The sequence below is a fragment of the Embiotoca jacksoni genome, unplaced genomic scaffold (genome assembly GCF_022577435.1).
Source record: "Embiotoca jacksoni isolate LCO1_2020_lvr unplaced genomic scaffold, fEmbJac1.0.p SCAF_2, whole genome shotgun sequence".
Taxonomy (NCBI): domain Eukaryota; kingdom Metazoa; phylum Chordata; class Actinopteri; family Embiotocidae; genus Embiotoca; species Embiotoca jacksoni.
Genome location: NW_027185340.1, coordinates 2,465,695 through 2,483,545, shown reverse-complemented (window position 1 = coordinate 2,483,545; position 17,851 = coordinate 2,465,695). Strand labels below are relative to the sequence as shown.

At 41.6% G+C, this 17,851-nt stretch overlaps 3 protein-coding genes across 4 annotated transcripts in view; 2 read left to right on the top strand and 1 right to left on the bottom strand.

Annotated features, from left to right (window-relative positions):
- Positions 1 to 282: 282 nt before the first annotated feature.
- On the top strand, positions 283 to 2,412 carry LOC138200914 (claudin-10-like). The gene is made up of 5 exons (XM_069153908.1): positions 283 to 589; positions 703 to 864; positions 951 to 1,032; positions 1,162 to 1,269; positions 1,376 to 2,412. Exons 1-5 carry the CDS (start codon positions 358 to 360, stop codon positions 1,566 to 1,568), a joined length of 777 nt encoding a protein of 258 aa, XP_069010009.1. The 5' UTR covers positions 283 to 357; the 3' UTR covers positions 1,569 to 2,412.
- A 708-nt stretch (positions 2,413 to 3,120) lies between these two features.
- On the top strand, positions 3,121 to 12,398 carry dnajc3a (DnaJ (Hsp40) homolog, subfamily C, member 3a). Its single transcript, XM_069153905.1, has 12 exons — positions 3,121 to 3,333; positions 3,832 to 3,942; positions 4,057 to 4,181; positions 4,420 to 4,494; positions 6,198 to 6,350; positions 6,472 to 6,653; positions 7,328 to 7,447; positions 8,006 to 8,102; positions 8,185 to 8,305; positions 10,839 to 10,971; positions 11,439 to 11,587; positions 11,910 to 12,398. The coding sequence occupies exons 1-12, from the start codon at positions 3,252 to 3,254 to the stop codon at positions 12,062 to 12,064; spliced, it is 1,503 nt and encodes a 500-aa protein (XP_069010006.1). The 5' UTR covers positions 3,121 to 3,251; the 3' UTR covers positions 12,065 to 12,398.
- Positions 12,399 to 12,560: 162 nt separating this feature from the next.
- uggt2 (UDP-glucose glycoprotein glucosyltransferase 2) overlaps positions 12,561 to 17,851 on the bottom strand; it is a 34,079-nt gene continuing 28,788 nt past the window's right edge. For both annotated transcript variants that reach the window (XM_069153902.1, XM_069153903.1), the window contains 8 exons: positions 17,113 to 17,217; positions 16,927 to 17,011; positions 16,639 to 16,821; positions 16,354 to 16,514; positions 15,632 to 15,746; positions 15,390 to 15,506; positions 14,686 to 14,848; positions 12,561 to 14,491 (listed from right to left, as the gene is read on the bottom strand). In XM_069153902.1, the coding sequence (XP_069010003.1) occupies positions 14,466 to 14,491; positions 14,686 to 14,848; positions 15,390 to 15,506; positions 15,632 to 15,746; positions 16,354 to 16,514; positions 16,639 to 16,821; positions 16,927 to 17,011; positions 17,113 to 17,217 (955 nt within the window). In that variant the 3' untranslated portion in view covers positions 12,561 to 14,465. The remainder of the gene's footprint in view (positions 14,492 to 14,685; positions 14,849 to 15,389; positions 15,507 to 15,631; positions 15,747 to 16,353; positions 16,515 to 16,638; positions 16,822 to 16,926; positions 17,012 to 17,112; positions 17,218 to 17,851) is intronic.

Here is a 17,851-nt window from a genome sequence, read left to right as displayed (position 1 = left end):
TTCTCCTAGTTTCATGTGTGGCACATCTTCAAAATGGACTTCGACAAACTGGTTGAAGTAAAAGCTAAATATTCTACAAAACTGAATCCATTCTGTCACCCTCCGGGTACCAACAACAAAACTCACTGACCACAGCGATCTTTCCAAAACACAGGGAACACCGCATGGCAAAACATGTGATGATGTACACAAACCGAGTTTGTTCTCCTGAGTGCAGGTGTTCAGGTGTTTAGGTTTGGGGCAGCTGAGGAGGAGCTATAGAGCAGGCAGCTCTGGGCAAACAGATGTCCCACAGTTGGTGTTTGGGAGATTTGGACTTGTTACTTCTCTGTCCAGCGGCTGAACTCGAAGGCAAGCATGGGTTACAGGACTGTGGTGATGTACATGGAGATCGGTTGCTTTGTGGTCTGCGTGTCTGGATGGATCCTCGTCTGCTCCACGATGCCAACAGAGATCTGGACTTGGTCTGAAGTCGACAGCATAGTCCTGACAACGTCAAACTACTTCTCCAACCTGTGGAAGGATTGTGTATCTGATTCAACAGGAGTGTCTGACTGCAAAGGAATTCCATCAATGCTCGCACTGAACTGTAAGTAAGATGAATTTCAGAAAAAGGCATATCCACGATTAAAACCAGTGAATTTAGTACCTCAATCTGCACCATCAACTGTGTTGTACATTGTTTCTGCTGCCTCTGGATAGGGGATATTCACATGTGCCGGGCTCTCATCATCATCTCTATTATCCTGGCTTTCTTTGGATCAGTTTTGGTCTTGGTGGGAATGAAGTGCACTAAGATTGGGGGGTCAGAGCTTGCTAATGCAAGAGTAACCTTTGCAGGAGGGATGAACTACCTTATAGGAGGTAAGAGCCGGAGTTGTTTGAATGATGTCACATTGCAATAAACTGTATGATTATTTATTTAGACAAATGTGTGCTCATTGTTTCAGGAATGTGCTCCATGGTTGCTTTCTCATATTACGGAAACAGAATTAGATCAGAATTTCAAGACCCGCTCTTCAAAGCTCAGAAGTACGTCAAATGTAGGCTATTAAATATACAACAAATCTGCCTTTTTATTGGATCAACATTGCTCTCATTATTCTGTGCAGAAGGAACTGCACTTTTATAAATACTTTAAAAAAAAAAAACTATTGGCAGGTTTGAAATAGGCGTTGGTGTCTTCATCGGCTGGGCAGGCTCCACCTTACTTGTTGTTGGAGGCCTTATTTACAGCATCTTTGCAGGAAGGGAAGGCTGTCACTCAAGGTAAACTGCTGCTCGTGTATCATGTTTTTTTTTTCACCGGCATTTTTTCCTTCTCAACCCACAAAGAAAAAAATAACTGTATTTTTCTTTAATTGAAACCTCACAGCTCAAAGAGATACCCTGCCTACCAGCTACCAGATGCCTACACAGTTGTTCCAACAAAAAAGAGCCTTGTGTCTTCAGCTGGCACAGATTTTAGCGAGAGCAGGAAATCACGGAGCACCAGTGGCAGCAGAGCCAGCAGCGTCTCCGCTTTAACCAGCACGACCAAGACGACAGCGACTAATGCATATGTGTGACTCAAAGGTGGAAATTAATTATTTCCAGTGTTTTTGTTCTTCATAATGGGTGGCTTAATTTAATATCTTCATCGTAAGTACTGGAAATCAGCCATTATTTATTATTAATTATTATCAGTCACAGTAATATTGGTAACAACTCAACTTCAAAATGCTTCTTCGAATTGTTTAAATTTGATTTGAAATTAACTGTGACATCATGTTAAAATATAATTTGTGAAATCTTTATATATATATATATATATATATATATATATATATAAATATATATGTAAATATATATATATTTGTTTTTTATAAACACTGTCATCAAAATGCACCATTTGCACTATGGCCCTCTAGTGACCTTTTCACATTAAATGTTTATTTTGCTGAATGGAAATTAAAAGACAACAAAAATATCAAGTAAATAATTATCTATAAGAACACCATCATGTTTTTTTGTTGTATTGGGGAATATGTTTTTAAATGCAATGCAACCACTTTGTCTGAGCATAATTTTAAAAGTCAAATATTCTCTTGTTCTGATCTGAAGCAAACATTATTGAACTATCTATTAAATTGTACAGTATGTCAAATTGTGTATGTGAAAACAGAACTAATATTGGCAGAAATTATTCTTTAGATTCATAACTTATAGGGCTTGAAACAATGTCAAGTCATTATAAGAAAATAAATTGTAATGTTTAATTGTTCCTCCCCGCTTAAAAGTACCATGAAGCATTAGAGAACATTCGCGGTACTAAAATACAACAAGATCTGACTAAATGGTTTGCAGATTTTAAATTCACATTTAATTGTCTATGATCATCAAACATTCAATAAATAAACACTGACTTACTCAAACAAATTGTACAATTGAGGCATTACTGTCATTAACATGTGCATTTTGTGAGGATTTGTAGTGTAAGATATGAGACCTACTACTTTATACAACATCTACTACAAGCCACCTAAAGCTATAATAGATAAAGTTGTAGTTATGTTTCATGTGAAGGTTTTAAATGTAAAGTAACTATAACTTCAGCTGCATGAAACATAAAAAATGTCACGTATTTCATAGAGTTTAAACTACTGAACCGCAGACTTACTTCCACTTACTATACTATCAAACTTAAAATATTGTTTGATAAATGTCAGCGTTGGTATGTCACTCATTCGGTACTTGTGTACAATTTTTAGGGACTTACGTGTTTCCATTTTAATACTTCTTGCATTTCAGACGTAAATATTACACTTTATATTCTATAAATCTAACAATTGTTGTTACTGTTTAGATATTTCATCTTTTCTTTCCCCATTAATCATCTCATGAGCCCTCAGATTTATATGCTGTTCTGCTGCTTCACTTTTAACAATCTTTTGATATTATTTCTAATAATAAATCAGCCAGAGGGACTAGTTCAGTTCACTACAAGTAAGGTGACAGCTTTTTTTTTTTTTTTTTTTTTTTGTGCTGCCGTGGCTGCACTCCGTTGAGCCAGCAGATGTGGGCGTGGTTTTCCAAACGACGCAGCCAATCACAGCCGCCCACGCCCGGTCGGTTGAGTGTGCTGCTTTAAAGGGGGAGCGATGCAGCACATGGGACGGTGGAGAATTAAGCGAAAAACATTAGTTTAAACAACATCAGCTGAAGTCTGCGGGGACGTGACGACACGGGATACGCGAGATCCGCATGTAATCATGGTTTCCATTGACCATATAGCTCACAAAGTAATTACTTACATCCCGTATGTTCTTGTTTTGATGGATATGAGATATGAAGGTAAGAAGCTGAATCAGCTGTGTTTTTTTTTTTTTTACTATTCGGGTTAATGGTAGCTGCCTAACCAGCTGTTTAACGACGCCGTTAACTTGAACTTCTTCGATCACCTGTTCCGGTCGAGCTGACACGGTGACAGGCTCACGTCAATCATCGCGTTAGCCTGCCAAGTAGCTGATGCTAAGCTAAGCTACATCGAGGAAAACTTCTAAATAACTGTAACTTCTCATTTTACAGGAAGTTAACCAGTTTGTTTGAGCCTAGAGTTGCTTTTTTTTATTTATTTATTTATTTTTTGGTGACTTTTAGAGAAATTAACGTCACAAAAAAAAAAATAACCTAAAGTTAACTTGGGACGATACGAGCTACACGTCAAAGTCACGTGTGTCGGCTCTTATTGGTCGGACGGTGACGCGAAAAGTTTGAAAGTGAGGTAATACGTGTCCTTATGTCCCGTTTAGGACATGTTTCACAAACATTTTAATGTGTGTGTGTTTTCAGGGGTTAAATGTGGCAAGGATGGTAGTGTGGACAACCACATGGAGATGGGGAAGAAACTGCTGGCTGCTGGTCAGCTGGCTGATGCTCTGTCTCATTTCCATGCAGCTGTTGGTGAGTTACAGAAACAAACACAAATGTTCACCTTGTTGTTGTTGTTGTTTTTTTTGCATCAGGAAGTACAGTTTGAAACCTGCGTGTTCATACTTTCTTTGTCACTCTTGCCAGATGGAGATCCCAAGAATTACATGGCGTACTACAGGAGGGCGACGGTGTTTCTGGCGATGGGGAAGTCAAAGTCTGCGCTGCCAGATTTGAGCAGAGTCATTGAACTGAAACCCGACTTCACCTCTGTGAGTTAGTGTTTTTACAGCTGGGTCCGGAGAAACTCCTCTTCACGTTGTTTTATGACGTACTGCAGAGTAGCTCTGCCGGTTTGACCGAGCCGGGTGAGAAATAGATCTCCACCAGTGATTTAAATGAGGCTTAGATATGCAGGAAGTGCATGTTTTATAGTTGGTCTCAGCTGTGCTGAGAAATCAAGTGTGTAGTTGTATGCAAAGCAAGTTCTCACTGTTTCTGTCTCAACAGGCGCGGCTTCAGAGAGGAAACCTTCTTCTAAAGCAGGGAAAGCTGGATGAAGCAGAGAGTGACTTCAAGAAGGTGGTAAGTACAGAAATATGTTGGGACACTGAATAGTGTGACGTAAGCAGAGTTCACCAGGAGGTGTCAGTGTTGATCTGGTGTTGTACTGAAACTGGATTAGTTTTTTCAGTATGATAACAAATAAAGACAATCAATTAACAGCTTATTTGATGTGATGATTTTCTGTACAATCTGCCCTCTTGATTTATTTTATCATTATGGAGGCGAACGCATCATCATGGATGTATTTAGACAGATATGTAATTTAATGAACCTTTATTTTTCCTTCTAAAGATTATGTTTCTTGCTATTTATGTTTGCTTTCTCTGCTGTATGATATTGTAATTACACACGTTATCAGCGGTTACAGTTATAAGGTACACATGAGAGTTTTTGTTGTTGACAGGTTAAATGGACGAAACAAAACGCAAAGTGAAACCAAAGAAGGAAATTAAAGTCTTGTAGCGCCGCGAGACCCGAGAGAAAAGGAAAACGGTGTATTCATAAGTTATCCAGTAAGATATAGATCATTACTGGCAGTGAACCCTCACTTGGCCTCCAGGCATCATTTTATCTGCTCCCCAAGGAATAACACTGGAACTCACTAATGCATCTTTCCACTAAAAGGACCATTTTTACACTGAAGTTTCATACCATCCCCAGAAGACATAAATGCCCTCGTTGTAGGGATTTGGAAGCACAATTCACATAAGCCCCTTTTCCACTGCTGTTACCGGCTCAGCTCCACTGCGCACATTTTTTGGGGGGAAGGAGGAGGAGAGGGGGGGGGGGGGGCTCCATTGCGGAAAACTTGTGGATAGTACTTCATGTGTCGCATTGACGATTACATGATGGCAGTTTCGTGCAGCGTTGCTATAGTAATGACGCCGCATTCAGGGGTACTATCTAAAGTGAAACACTAAATCCAGAGCCAGTACCGGGGGTACCATTAGCTAGGAAGCTCGAGGCGAGACGAGCCGTGGAAAAGGGCTCTAATGTGACATCGTGCCACCAGCCTGTATCGAGCCTGCAGCTCGTAGGCCTGTTTTGATTATTAGCTCTTTGCCTTTTACATTTTAATTTTCTTGAACACACCAGTACACTTTTGATCTTATTACGTCTTGGTTGGAGCTCAGTGATTAGTCCTGTCTTGTCGTTGGTGAGGCTGTAATGTGGAACCCCTGCTGGTTCATCTGGAAGAGGGTTATGTGCTGCAGGCGGCGAAACTGGATGATGAGTGGCTTTAAATAGAAGTTAAATACTCGCTCTCTTGGACATAAAGTCTTTGACCAAGTGAGATCCGCCTCCTCCAAGAGGGCAAAGAGCCGCTGGGCCTCCGGAGACCGATGAGACCTGTTGCGTCAGCATCGGCCTCATGTATCATATTTGTGCGTTACCCTTTGCCTTCAGCTCAGCCAGGTCCATCTGTAATGGATGTGTCATCATTTGAAATTGCTCTCGTGAATATGATGACCCCTACGATGAGGATGATTATAATGTAATGGGTTTAGAGAACGGTAAGCACTGCTCTGATAGGTTCGGCTGACAGGAAGCAGGAGTTGACTCAGAAATCTCTTCAGATATATACAAGAGCTCATATTGGTGGCGAGAAACATTCAGATTTTCTTAAGCACACTAAGTTTGTGGTTTAACATCCACATCTCCAGGTACTATTTAATTATGACTCTTGAGTATTTGCTTGCTTTGCTCTTGATTTCTTCCAGCTGAAGTCCAACCCCAGCGACAAAGAAGACAGGGAAGCCGATAGTCAGCTGACAAAGTCAGATGAAATTCAGCGTCTGGTGGCTCAGTCACGCAGCAGCTTCAACAGCAAGGATTATATGACAGCTGCTGCTCTGCTTGACACGATCATTGAGGTAAAAGAAATGTCTTGTCAGTGTTGCTTGATTTTCTTGCGAGCATGACGATGTCCATGTCACTGCGGAGGATCGTTTAGTAACTGCAGTTTGTAAGAGTTATCATTTCACCTGTTTACAGACCTGCGTTTGGGATGTGACTTCTCGTGAGATGCGAGCGGAGTGTTTTATTCAAATGGGGGAGATGGGGAAGGCCATCAGCGACCTTAAAGCTGCATCCAAGTTAAGGAACGACAACACCCAGGCTTTCTACAAGCTCAGCACCATCTACTATAACCTTGGAGACTATGAGATGTCCCTCAAGTAAGATCACCTTGCCGATTACTTTTATTGAGGAAGCTCCAATGCTGTTTTTAGATTTTGACAAGGACAAAGATAAAAGAGCGTGTCACTATATGAAAACCTTCTCGGTACTAAGCTGTTTCTCCAATAAACAAAAGTGGCAGAATCACATATCTAATAGATTACATCTGATTTTTGTAATTTGACTTGGCTTCCAAAGTAAAAAAAAAAAAAAAAAAGGTTATTAGGGGGGGGGGGGGGCACTCATTTATATTTCAATTTAAAAAAAATATATTTTTAGGGGAAGTGGGTCCTATTAAAATGATAATTTTCAGATCTTCAATAGCTGACACATGCTGGTAAATTGTATTAAATTTCTTATTATTTGTGTACGTTGCTGACTTTGTAATTATAGCTACAAGGTCAGACACTGAACACTGCTCAATATAATGTCGCAAGTTAAAAATGTATAAAAGCAAAATGTCAAGGTCACATGCTACACAGAAAATTTACATTAGGAATAAAGAGATAAATGTTCTTTGTTTAAAAACAATACAAAGACTATAACTTCACAAATGACCACACCTTGTTGTTCCTACTTGTTTTTGTCCACCGTGTCTGTTGGTGCTGTAGCACAGGAGGTAAAATGGTAGTTTAGCCTTTTCACCCTCGTCCTCCTCTCCTTTGATCTGCAGTGAAGTGCGCGAGTGCCTGAAGCTGGATCCTGATCACAAGCAGTGTTACAACCACTACAAGCAGGTCAAGAAGCTCAACAAACAGATCCAGTCTGCAGAGGAACTCATCCAGGAGCAGAGGTGTGTGTGTTTGTTTAGCTATCTATGCGAGGACAAGTTTGAGTGTTGGATCTTGGGAGTGAGGACATTTGGTCCAGTCGTCACTTCCTGAACCACCGACCCTCAACGGGGGCTGTATGAGGATCAGGTCGTGGAGTTGTGTGTTATGCATTCATTTGTGATGGTTTGGGGGCGAAAGGGAGGCATTATGTCAGTAGGCAGTCCCCAGAAAGATAGAAGTACAAATATGTACGTGTTCAGGCAATTGTATATCCCCGTAAATCTTGTATAATATCCCGTCCGAACAGCCGGGATTGCATCAGCTGAAGATTGACTGCTTTCTTGTCCTTAAGCACTCCCACTTCCTGCTTTTACTGACGGCCGTGCAAATCCCATCTTGATGTGAATGGATGTCACGTCATGTTTAACATACGCACAGGGCATCATATTCACAAGACAATAACATGGTGGCGGGATGGTTGTTTTGATTGTTTTTTTTGGGGGGGGGAGGGGGGCTGCAGTGATCCATGCTGCATTCACCGTGTTGTTGAAACTCCGACCTGCTTCGTACTCGTTCAGGTATGAAGACGCAGTCAGCAAATATGAGGCCGTGATGAAGACCGAGCCTCATTTCTCCCTCCTTGCCAAGCAGAGAATCTGCCACGCACTGGCGCAGGTGAGACCCGCCGCATGCAATCCGCCGCATGCAATCCGCCGCATGCGTCAGCTCACTTTTGTGTTTGTGTCGTGACCACCAGGGCCAGCAGGCCAGCAGAGCGATCTCCGTGTGCAGCGAAGTCCTCCAGTCGGACCCGGAGAACGTTGACGCGCTGAAGAACCGAGCCGAGGCCTACGTCCAAGAGGAAGAGTACGAGGAAGGTGAGCCCGTCGGACGTCGCCGTTTGTTCCCGGAGGGTTTAGGTGCTGAGAGTGGAAGGTCATCGGAGGTTTGGGCTGGCGCAGTTGAGCTAACTGTCGCGAACCTGCTTCACTTTAATGAGCCGGTGGTGAGCAGGACACGGGAACCACTTCCACGGCGTCGCCGGTCACGATGCTCACATACGCTCTTCGTTGCGTTCATTCGGCTTGAGTGCTGTGAAAAAGCACTTCGGCTCTTGCTGCCGAGTGTTATAGTGGGAAGAAAAAAAAATCTGTATTTTGTAATTTAACTAAGTCTGTCTGTTACAATTCAACACTTAAAAACCAGTCTGCACTCCGTGACCACTTTGTTAGGTACACCTAAACACTCTGATGTCATTCAGTGTAACAAATCTGCCTCATTATGGAGTTTATAATGACCGGTTTTAAAACCTTGTTTCGGATTAAAATACATTTCATAGATGTACCTTGTAAAGTGGCCACTTGGTGTTTGGTGTAAATCGCCTGACTCGGCTCCACGTGTAGTCTGAAACAGCTGTCTCTTCTCTATCCGTTGTCAAATTGCAGAAATGATGGCAGCTGGTGAAATCCCCAGAAATAGTCTCCCACTCTCCCTTTCACCTGTCACCTGATGTTCTGCTTCCACAGCGATGGATGTTCTTGTCAAAGTTCCCGCTTGCGTTTTATGTTCGTCTCTGCCAATTAAGTTTGAAAAGTGATTGCGAACCATCTCGGCATGTTTGCAGGCAGATCGGCGAAGTATTACCCAAACCGAAGGCTTCTTTTATTATTAATTATGAGGGTTCGTCCGATAGTAGCCAAAAACACTGGAAGATTTATAATGAAAACAAAATTCGTGACCTCCTTTGAATACCAAGAGTCCCATGAATTCTGAATATATGAACGTTTAACGCCACGAACTTTAAAAGAACGCTTGGAGAAGCGTCGTGTAGAACGAGATGGACCAGAGAAGTTGAAGAAATCTAGACGTGAAGTCATCGAGGTTCAATATGTTTCTATGTAATCACAATATTCACTTCAGCTTCGTGTCACAAAGCTGAAGTGATGTTTTATTTAGTTTGATCTCCGCTAACAACTCGTGAACGTTTTTGAACGCCGCCCGGCCGTAATGGTTTATCATTCAGTGTTATTTTAGATTTAGGAAACAAATCCTTAACATATTAGATTAAAAAAAAAAAGCACAGATATCCAATTAAACCCACAATAAGCATCAGTGCGTCGTCAGGCGAGGCCGAGAGGAAACGCGCCCATCACCGACATCCCGTCAGGTCTGCAGCCGCAGGAGATGCCGGCTGAGCCGAGTCGTTAACCCGGCATGAACACATCAGCGGGTGGGGGATGCCAGACCTCATGGGGGGCTTTTAAACTGTCGGTACACGTGGGTGTTAAATTCACCTCAGTCCACCTCGCAGAGCAAACAAGCGTCAGAGCGGCATTAGCAGCCCGGAGCTGCTGCAGCTCAATGAATCTGTGTTTTTACTTCAGGAGTTACAAGAAGGACTCCAGTGATGTAACACTACGCAGGTCCGAATTTTATATTTAAAAAAAAAAAAACAAAAAAAAAACTCAACAGCAACAATAATTCTGGCAACAATAGTATTTTTTTTTTTTTTTTTTTTTAATGGTGGAGCGATTTTTGTAAAAAAAAAAAAAATTTAATCTGACTTTAAACTTTACATGCCAAACTTCACTCCAGAAGATAATCTCTCCAACAAAACAGTTTCACTAAGCTTCAACTGTAGATTAAAATGTGCTCTTTAACGCAGTACTTCACTTAAGCAGTTATTTATCTTGAGAGAAATATGACAACATTTCAGAAGAAGTAGCCGATGTGATTTTAAGTCCTGCTTTGTGTTAACTTGACAAAATGTAAATTTCTGACTAGAAACCGAAGACGTTCCCGTCAGCCGCAGCTCTCCTTTGTTTTTACTGCCGTACAAGTGGAAGGCTCATTTCAATAAAGGCAGCATAAAGCAAGTTGCTGGTATTTATTTATTTTTTTCGAGGGGGGGAAATGTGTCCTCGAAAATAAACTGGGAACCGTGTCGTGTTTCTGGCGCAAAGTCAATGTGTCGCTGCTAGAATTGTGCTTAATATTTAAATAACTCTTAACAATCTCCTGCACGGTCACTCACTTTAGGTTTCACACAGTGAGAAATAAATAGTAGTTACTGGACACAACTCCGGTTCTATGAGTACGTACGTTGCCCTCTAACGGGCTTTGCTATTGGTCGCCTCAGCCAGTTATTGTCAGCTGATTCAAGTGGATTATTTGTCCTTTTTTTTTTTGTTTTCATCTGAGTGGAGGCTCTGATGCAGACAGCACAACCCCCCATGACATGAATGGGTTCAGTGCCTTGCTCAAAGACCGCTATTGGAAGATGGAAGCTTCCCACGAGGTTTTAAAGCTTTAACGTGTTCTCACAACTGAAGAACAATCTTTACATACTGTACTTCACTTTGAATGAAAAAAAAGAAATGGTGATCCCATCTCTGCTTTCTTCTCTTCCAGCTGTCAGAGACTACGAGACGGCAGCGAAACACAGCGAGAATGACCGTCAGATCAAAGAAGGCCTGGAACGAACTCAGCGACTCCTCAAGCAGTCTCAGAAGAGGGATTACTATAAGATCCTGGGAGTGAAGAGGTGCGGACTGATCACTGGATTTGGGAAATTCGACGCGGGTTTTAGAGGTGTAGTTTGGACGGGAGAATTAAACGGATCGTCTGGGAGATCGGAGAGCTGCGGTATTTTACCAGGGAGTCGCTTTTCAACGAGTCGGAAAGCAATTTATGTTTAACTTTTTAAGGTTAAAAATCACTGCTCCACAAAAAAAAAAAAAAAAAAAGCCCTGCTACCTTCCAATATTGCATAATTTATCTCAAACTTTTTTTTTTTTTGTTCAAAAGCACTGATTGATTCAAGATGGAAGACAAATTGAAGCTCTTAGTTATTACACGGTTCATCACACAGGAGCCAGAGAGCTAACCCTTCCACTTGGACGAGTATTTTTAGGTCCAGCTTATGTGTAAAGTAAGGAAAGAGAAGCTGCTCTTATCTTCTACAAATGTGCTGATAATTCCCCCCCCCCTCCTCCCCTCCCGTTGTCACAGAACTGCCCAGAAAAAGGAGATTATCAAAGCCTACAGGAAACTGGCACAACAGTGGCACCCGGACAACTTCCAGGATCTACAGGAAAAGAAGAAGGCGGAGAAGAAGTTCATAGACATCGTTCGGGCTAAAGAAGTTCTCACTGATCCAGGTAAAGTGTGCGGTCTGTTTCATAACCATAATGTAGTACAAGTTTTGATCTATTTTTGATAACACCATCCACACTTACCAGCATAAATTAATCACATTTAGTATTATGCATTTCTTTAAATGTTTACCGGATGTTAATACATATTATATTTTAGATTATTTGTTCCTTTTGACAATTCCTGCCCCCTCCCCCCCTCCTCTTCGTGCCTTGCAATTTTAAAACATTATTGACAGAAAATATGGCTGCAATGATAGAAATTAAACTCCTATTAAAAAAAAAAAAGTGTGTTTTTCAGTTCTGACAATCGGTGTGTGTTTTCCAGAGATGAGGACCAAGTTCGACCAGGGAGAAGACCCCATGGACCCAGAGAGCCAGCAGGGTCGCCACCATCATCACTTTCAGGAAGGTCACCACGGCTTCCAGGGTTTCAACCCGTTCGGCTCGGGGCCCTTTAACTTTAAATTCAACTTCAACTGAGTTGAAGTGGGAGTTTCTCCCGTTCCTCCCTATTTAAGAGGGAGATCGCTGGCATGAGGAATGTTGGCTCTTTAAGTAAAGATGCGTCTTTGTTGTATAATAATACAACTTTGATTTCCGACCTGGGAAGGCCTGTTGCCATGCTAACAAATATCTGCCTTGTGTGACGCAGCTTTTATCTGTCAAGTGTTAAAACAATTTTTTATCTGGACACTTCCATCCTTCCCATGTACTGCACATCCAGTCGTAAAATTCTATTTGTAGAAAAAGTACACTACTATTTTTGATATGAATGGAGATTTTTCTGAACTGTAAATAAAGAGTTATTTATGTACATTAAATTGAACTCCGAGTGCTACTTGGGCTGAAGGTATGATTTGAGAGATGGTGCTTCTTGTGACTCTCTTGGTCACGCTGTGAAATGGTTTTATAGTGAAAGAAAAGGCCTTCAAACATCTTTTAGAGCTTCAAACACACCGAACAGACTTCTCAGCTTTTGTAGCAAAGATTTATTTTTTTCCACCAAACAGTAATATAAACATTTCTCTTTGACTGCACAGTGAAAGATAAGATGCCCTGAGAGCAGTCTTCCAGCTCCTATCTTTGAAATGGACGTTTAAGACGGTAAAAAAAAAAAATACTGTTGAGTTTATTCCTGAGACGAAAACACTGGTTCATTGTGGGATTTAAATAGATGTTTCTAGAAAGTGAGTACAGTGAAGCTGAATGAACGTAGCGTGTAAACATAAGTTAAGCTCCTCTTCATACGACCCATGAACCAAAGTGTGCAAATGAGGATATCCATTATGATTAAAGTTTAGCCTGGCCTGCTGACTGACAGTCAACTTGTTCATCAAGCCCCGCCCCCTCAGCTACAGCCGTTTTACCGTCCTGATCATGGATGTGTTTTAATTCAAACTTAAACACGTTATTTTTCCATCTCGGTATCAGACGGGCTGCCATCTTTAATTTGATGTAAAAACAGAGGTGCTACTTGGGAAACAAGTTTCAATCTCTGTCATTCAGCGGAGTAAAGGTTTTTTTTTAAGTCTTTGAGGATTGTAGAGATCGTTTCAGAACAACAGAAAGTGTTCTTGAACACCTTTGTAGGATTATTAAACATTATAGATTCATTTACCGCCAGAAAAACTAAAACAAATGATTTGGCTAACTTCCTGTCTTCTTTAACCTCCGCGGGGCTGGTCCTAGATTAGATCAGCGGGAAGGATGCTGTTTGTGATTGGTTAAGTAAGGAAGTGACCATATTTGGATGAGCTGGGGAGAAGCGAGCGGTGGATCTGATCGGAAACCCAGAGCCCGCGCCCACCTGTCAATCAAACAGACACCCCCCCCCCCAAAGGTACGGCTTTTTGAGGTCTAATAATAACGATGGACTTATTTTAGAGGGACCACCATGAGTGAATTCAGCAAATAATGCTCGAATGACTTGTGGAAAAGATTTATTTACTGAGAAAAGTTAAATGGGAGTTTATGGTAACAGACGCTTTTTGGAGCGAACCCCTGGTGGCCTGTGATGGTATTGCTACTGCAGTGGCCTCGTTTTTTCAGACCTCTATTTATCACTTATTAAAAAAACAAAAACAGTATCGCTTACAGCACATTTAAGTTAAATAAATGCAAAGTTTAAATAATTCTGTACAACTTCCTGCTTGCGTTTTTGGTTTTAGCTCAGCTAAAAAAAAAAAAAAAGATATGATATGATTCTCCAAAAGACAACGCTGTTATAGCCTGGCCTTGCCAAGCTTAGTTACAGTTGCTAAGCTAGGATTGGACAGTCATCAGTCGGAGGCGGGGTTTATCGAACGGTTGACTGTCTGTTCCTCATCCTAACTGCCCTTGCTTGATGTAACTTTAAAGCAATTTGTGAAATCTAAAAGCAGTTAAATGTCAGTCTCGGCTGTGGTTTGGCATTTCAAAGGCATAAAAGTCTTCATGTTATTTATAATGTCAAATTAAGAAAACCTAAAAGATATAAGCTTTTTGAAAGTTTTACACAAAAAAAAAAAAAAAAAGAATTTGATTCTTAGAAATGTGCCTTTAGCTATTTGTCTCTTTGCATACATCACCAGTGCCAACTATTTATCCTCAAACACATCTAATAGAGCGCTTTTGACCTCTTTCTGTGTGGATCTGACCGCAGAGGTCGTAGCGCACCAGGAGTTCACGGTTGGCAATTAACAATTACGTCACATGTTGATTTTTTTTGAAGATGTACTGGCTGCAGAAGCAGACATGGCATCTCTGAAAATATCTCCTCCTCCTCTGGCTCAGGATGTAACACTGGCTATGTTTAGATGGGATTGTCGGTCTTCAAGCTTCACAGGTGGCCTGCGTGCAGAAGGTGCTGCCTCCCTCCTCTTCAGCATGGTGCTGGCACACACTAAAGTTCATCACGCTGGTTGTCAACTGTGCGGGGGGGGGGGGGGGGGGGGGGGGAGAAAATGAGCACAGTGGTAAGAGATGAAGCAGTTTGGCCAAGATTAATCATGTAGGAGTAAAACAGATGGACGTCACAGTTTAGCTTGTCTGTCCTTTAAAAACAAGAAAATATTTTAGACGGACAAAAAAGGAATTATTTTTTTTCCTTTGTCTTTGTTTACCTTTTTTCTGTTGCGAGCGAGAGGAAGTCTGTGTTTGCGTCGTGTCTTCCTGATCCTGCACCTGTCTCAGCAGCTGTTTTATCTCATTGTCGTATTCAACCCACTCGGGAACGATTCTTGCTGCAGCCATTAGCTTTGGTTCTTTGGTCTTTGGGTTATTGCACTGCAGGAGAAAAGCAGACGAAGCACATCACTCATTTGCCACCAGTGATACTCCGACAACAAGTCGGACCGTCATTGCCAGCACTGTCTGTGATCGACTAATTTGATTTTCAATTCTGTTAAGAGGACATTAGTCCATGTCTAATGTCTGAATTACCAAGTGGTGACCTACACCCCAATGAGACGATGCTTCCTGTTCCCGTCCACTGCACCCATCCAGTATTTCTCTAAATTAGTTTAGGACACTGCAGGATTGCGCCTCAGTTGTCTCCTAAATGCCAAGTGCCTCATAGACATTAGTGGCTGTGAATATGCACTTAAATTACAGTGTTGCAGCAGCTACAGTTCACGATTATAACAAATAAAACTGAAATATGTTATATATTTATAAACACATCAATCCACAAATGAAGGACGAAAATAAAGACGACACAGATTTCACTATTTAAATAAAAGGAACAATTTGATTTGATGCCGAATTATTTAGCAATTCCCAAATCTGGGAATTCCACGTTACTAATCAGTACTGCAGTGGGACTAACCAGGTCGATAGTCTTAGCTGTGACTTTGGAAGCGTCATCGCACCACGTCTCGCACCACAGCCACTCCTGAGGAAGAGACTTAATGGCCACCTGGTGTATCATGTTGTTAGGAAGGTCCTAAAAATGTCCAAAAACAAAATATTTAGGTACATTGCAAAAGTGATATATTAACAAAGTATGGAAGGTACTAAAACGGATAACTCGACATCATAAAATGCAGTGCTGGCGTCTCCGTTATTTACCTGGTCCAGGTTAGACAGACTGTTGGGGTCTTGGCTCAAGGCTTGGTACTGTCCTCGTAATCTGTCCCCGGCTGCAATCTTACGGAACTTCTTTAAATCTACTACGTACAGAGCGCTGGATGGAATGTGAGAGGACAGATGGAAGACGGCGTAAGAAAACCCGAAAGGAAAAAAACCCATTGGAACGACTAAAGGAATAAAAAATAAGGACTCAAGTTATGATATATACCCCGGGAATATTCGCAATTATACCCAACGTGGCACATTAATATACCCAAAGGTGTGGACTGTTTAGTTTAACTCATCACTGATTAGATCTCCCAGTGGATATTCATCACCTTGTGTTTTCCCTGAGCTCACTGAAGCACATCCTCTCTCATCCTCGCTGCTCTTGTCCTGCCCCGCAGAGCTAAGCACCTCACTGGCATCCAATCAAAGCACTGTGGTTCTCTGACTTTTCTTTTTCCGTCCCCATCAGCCAGCGGTGAGGTGGAAAGTTCTGCGCTCTCTGTTTATCCACCGGCTGACACCTGATTAGCCATCACATTGACGGAAATAGAACTCAATGTACCGAGCCCAACAGGAAGCTGAACAATATATTTATGATGATGATGATGTATCATTTCATACCATGGCTCTGTATCAGATACTAAAATATCGCTGCCAGCCCACCAATGTAAACAGCCTTTTCGTGATATCTTTTGTCTTTTGAGGAAGTATACCTGATGTGGTATTTCCTGTGTCCAAGATGTGAGGCCCAATATCCGCTTTTCCAGAAGCGATATCCGTCCATGTCTCTGCGGCTGTCACAAAACGGTGTGTAGCCATAAGGAGCCCCGTCCAGGTCTAAATCCCTCAACTCGTTCAAATCAGCCCGAACTATCTGCAACAGAGAGAGATGGAGGGCTTCGGTGAGTGTGGAAAGGGTTGATGACACTTTGACATCTCATCTGATCTTCACACCACCACCGTAGCTTTCTCCCACGTTGGTTGATTTTGAGCTTTACCTGGTCAGCGTCCACAAAAATGATCTTGTCCACAGCCAGAGGGAACAGAACATCCAGGAAGAGGATCTTGTATCCCCAGATAATCCGCTGCTTCTCCGTCTGTTGGTGGAGCCATCGGGGCCATTTGTACTGCACCAGTTCATACTGAAAGCCGTATGACTCCGCCATGTGAGAGATGGTCTCCTACATACGCAGAAAGTTAATAACGGGTAAAACAAATTAAAACATCAAATACAAAAGCATGTTTTTGAGTAACAAAACTTTTATGTAACGTGCAAAAAAATGTACCTTGAAAGAGGGGGACAGGTAATTCTTGAGGAACCAGAACTTCACTGGAGATTTTGTATGACGAAGGACAGACAGCATCATTATTCTGAGACGGAGACGGAGACACCGGGGTTAGATGCAGGGTCAGGGCTGAAATGTACAGAGCTTGAAAGGAAAGCTGGTGTTTGTGAGGTGAAATTGACCGACCTTAGAAAGCGCTCGTACAGATGGCCTGAGGCCACGGAAAATATGTTCAGAACATCCTGTTTTTTCTTCTCTCCGTCATCCTTCTTTGAGCTGCCACCTGTGATGCTGTGAATGAGACAACAATACATGAGGCTGCCGTGTTCACACCGATGCATTTTTTTTTTTTTCATAAAGCCAGAATAAATGGAAACTAAGTCAGTAGCCACCATGCTTCTGTAGAGCCGGCGGTCATAGCAGTTTCAATCAGACAGCAGAAAACATTTTCAAACAAACCATGCAACACTAGGTGGCAAAATGAAGTGTTTTATTTCAATAAAATAACAATGATAGAAATGGAAATGATTCAGAAATCAACAAATTTCAATCAATATCATCCCGAGAGCTGAAATAAAGTTTTGGAACAGACACAGTGAACAACTCTGTTTTCTGATAGACTCCCCAGAAATAAGATCTGTGTAACATCTATGCACAGATGACCTGCTCTAAATGAGCAGGATGTCACAAGATCAAAATCTTTGGTAACAGACATTAACATAATGCATCGGGTGTTATTATTATTATTATTTTTAATCAAGCTGCGTCCGATGTCCATTCAAGTGAAATATTCACTGTTTTTTTTTTATGTTGCTGTGCACTAATTTGGTATTTTGTTAGCTGGATGAATGATTTTGTATATTTGCAGCTGGATGCAGGTGGCACACCGGAAAAAATACATAATTAACTTTGTTACTGGCTGATA

Coding starts and splice junctions, on each gene's coding strand:
- dnajc3a (XM_069153905.1), top strand. CDS start 3,252: ATGGTTTCCATTGACCATATAGCTCACAAAGTAATTACTTACATCCCG. Junction 6,351..6,471: donor TGCTTGACACGATCATTGAG/GTAAAAGAAATG, acceptor ACCTGTTTACAG/ACCTGCGTTTGGGATGTGAC. Junction 6,654..7,327: donor GACTATGAGATGTCCCTCAA/GTAAGATCACCT, acceptor TTTGATCTGCAG/TGAAGTGCGCGAGTGCCTGA.
- LOC138200914 (XM_069153908.1), top strand. CDS start 358: ATGGGTTACAGGACTGTGGTGATGTACATGGAGATCGGTTGCTTTGTG. Junction 865..950: donor GATGAACTACCTTATAGGAG/GTAAGAGCCGGA, acceptor TCATTGTTTCAG/GAATGTGCTCCATGGTTGCT. Junction 1,270..1,375: donor AGGGAAGGCTGTCACTCAAG/GTAAACTGCTGC, acceptor GAAACCTCACAG/CTCAAAGAGATACCCTGCCT.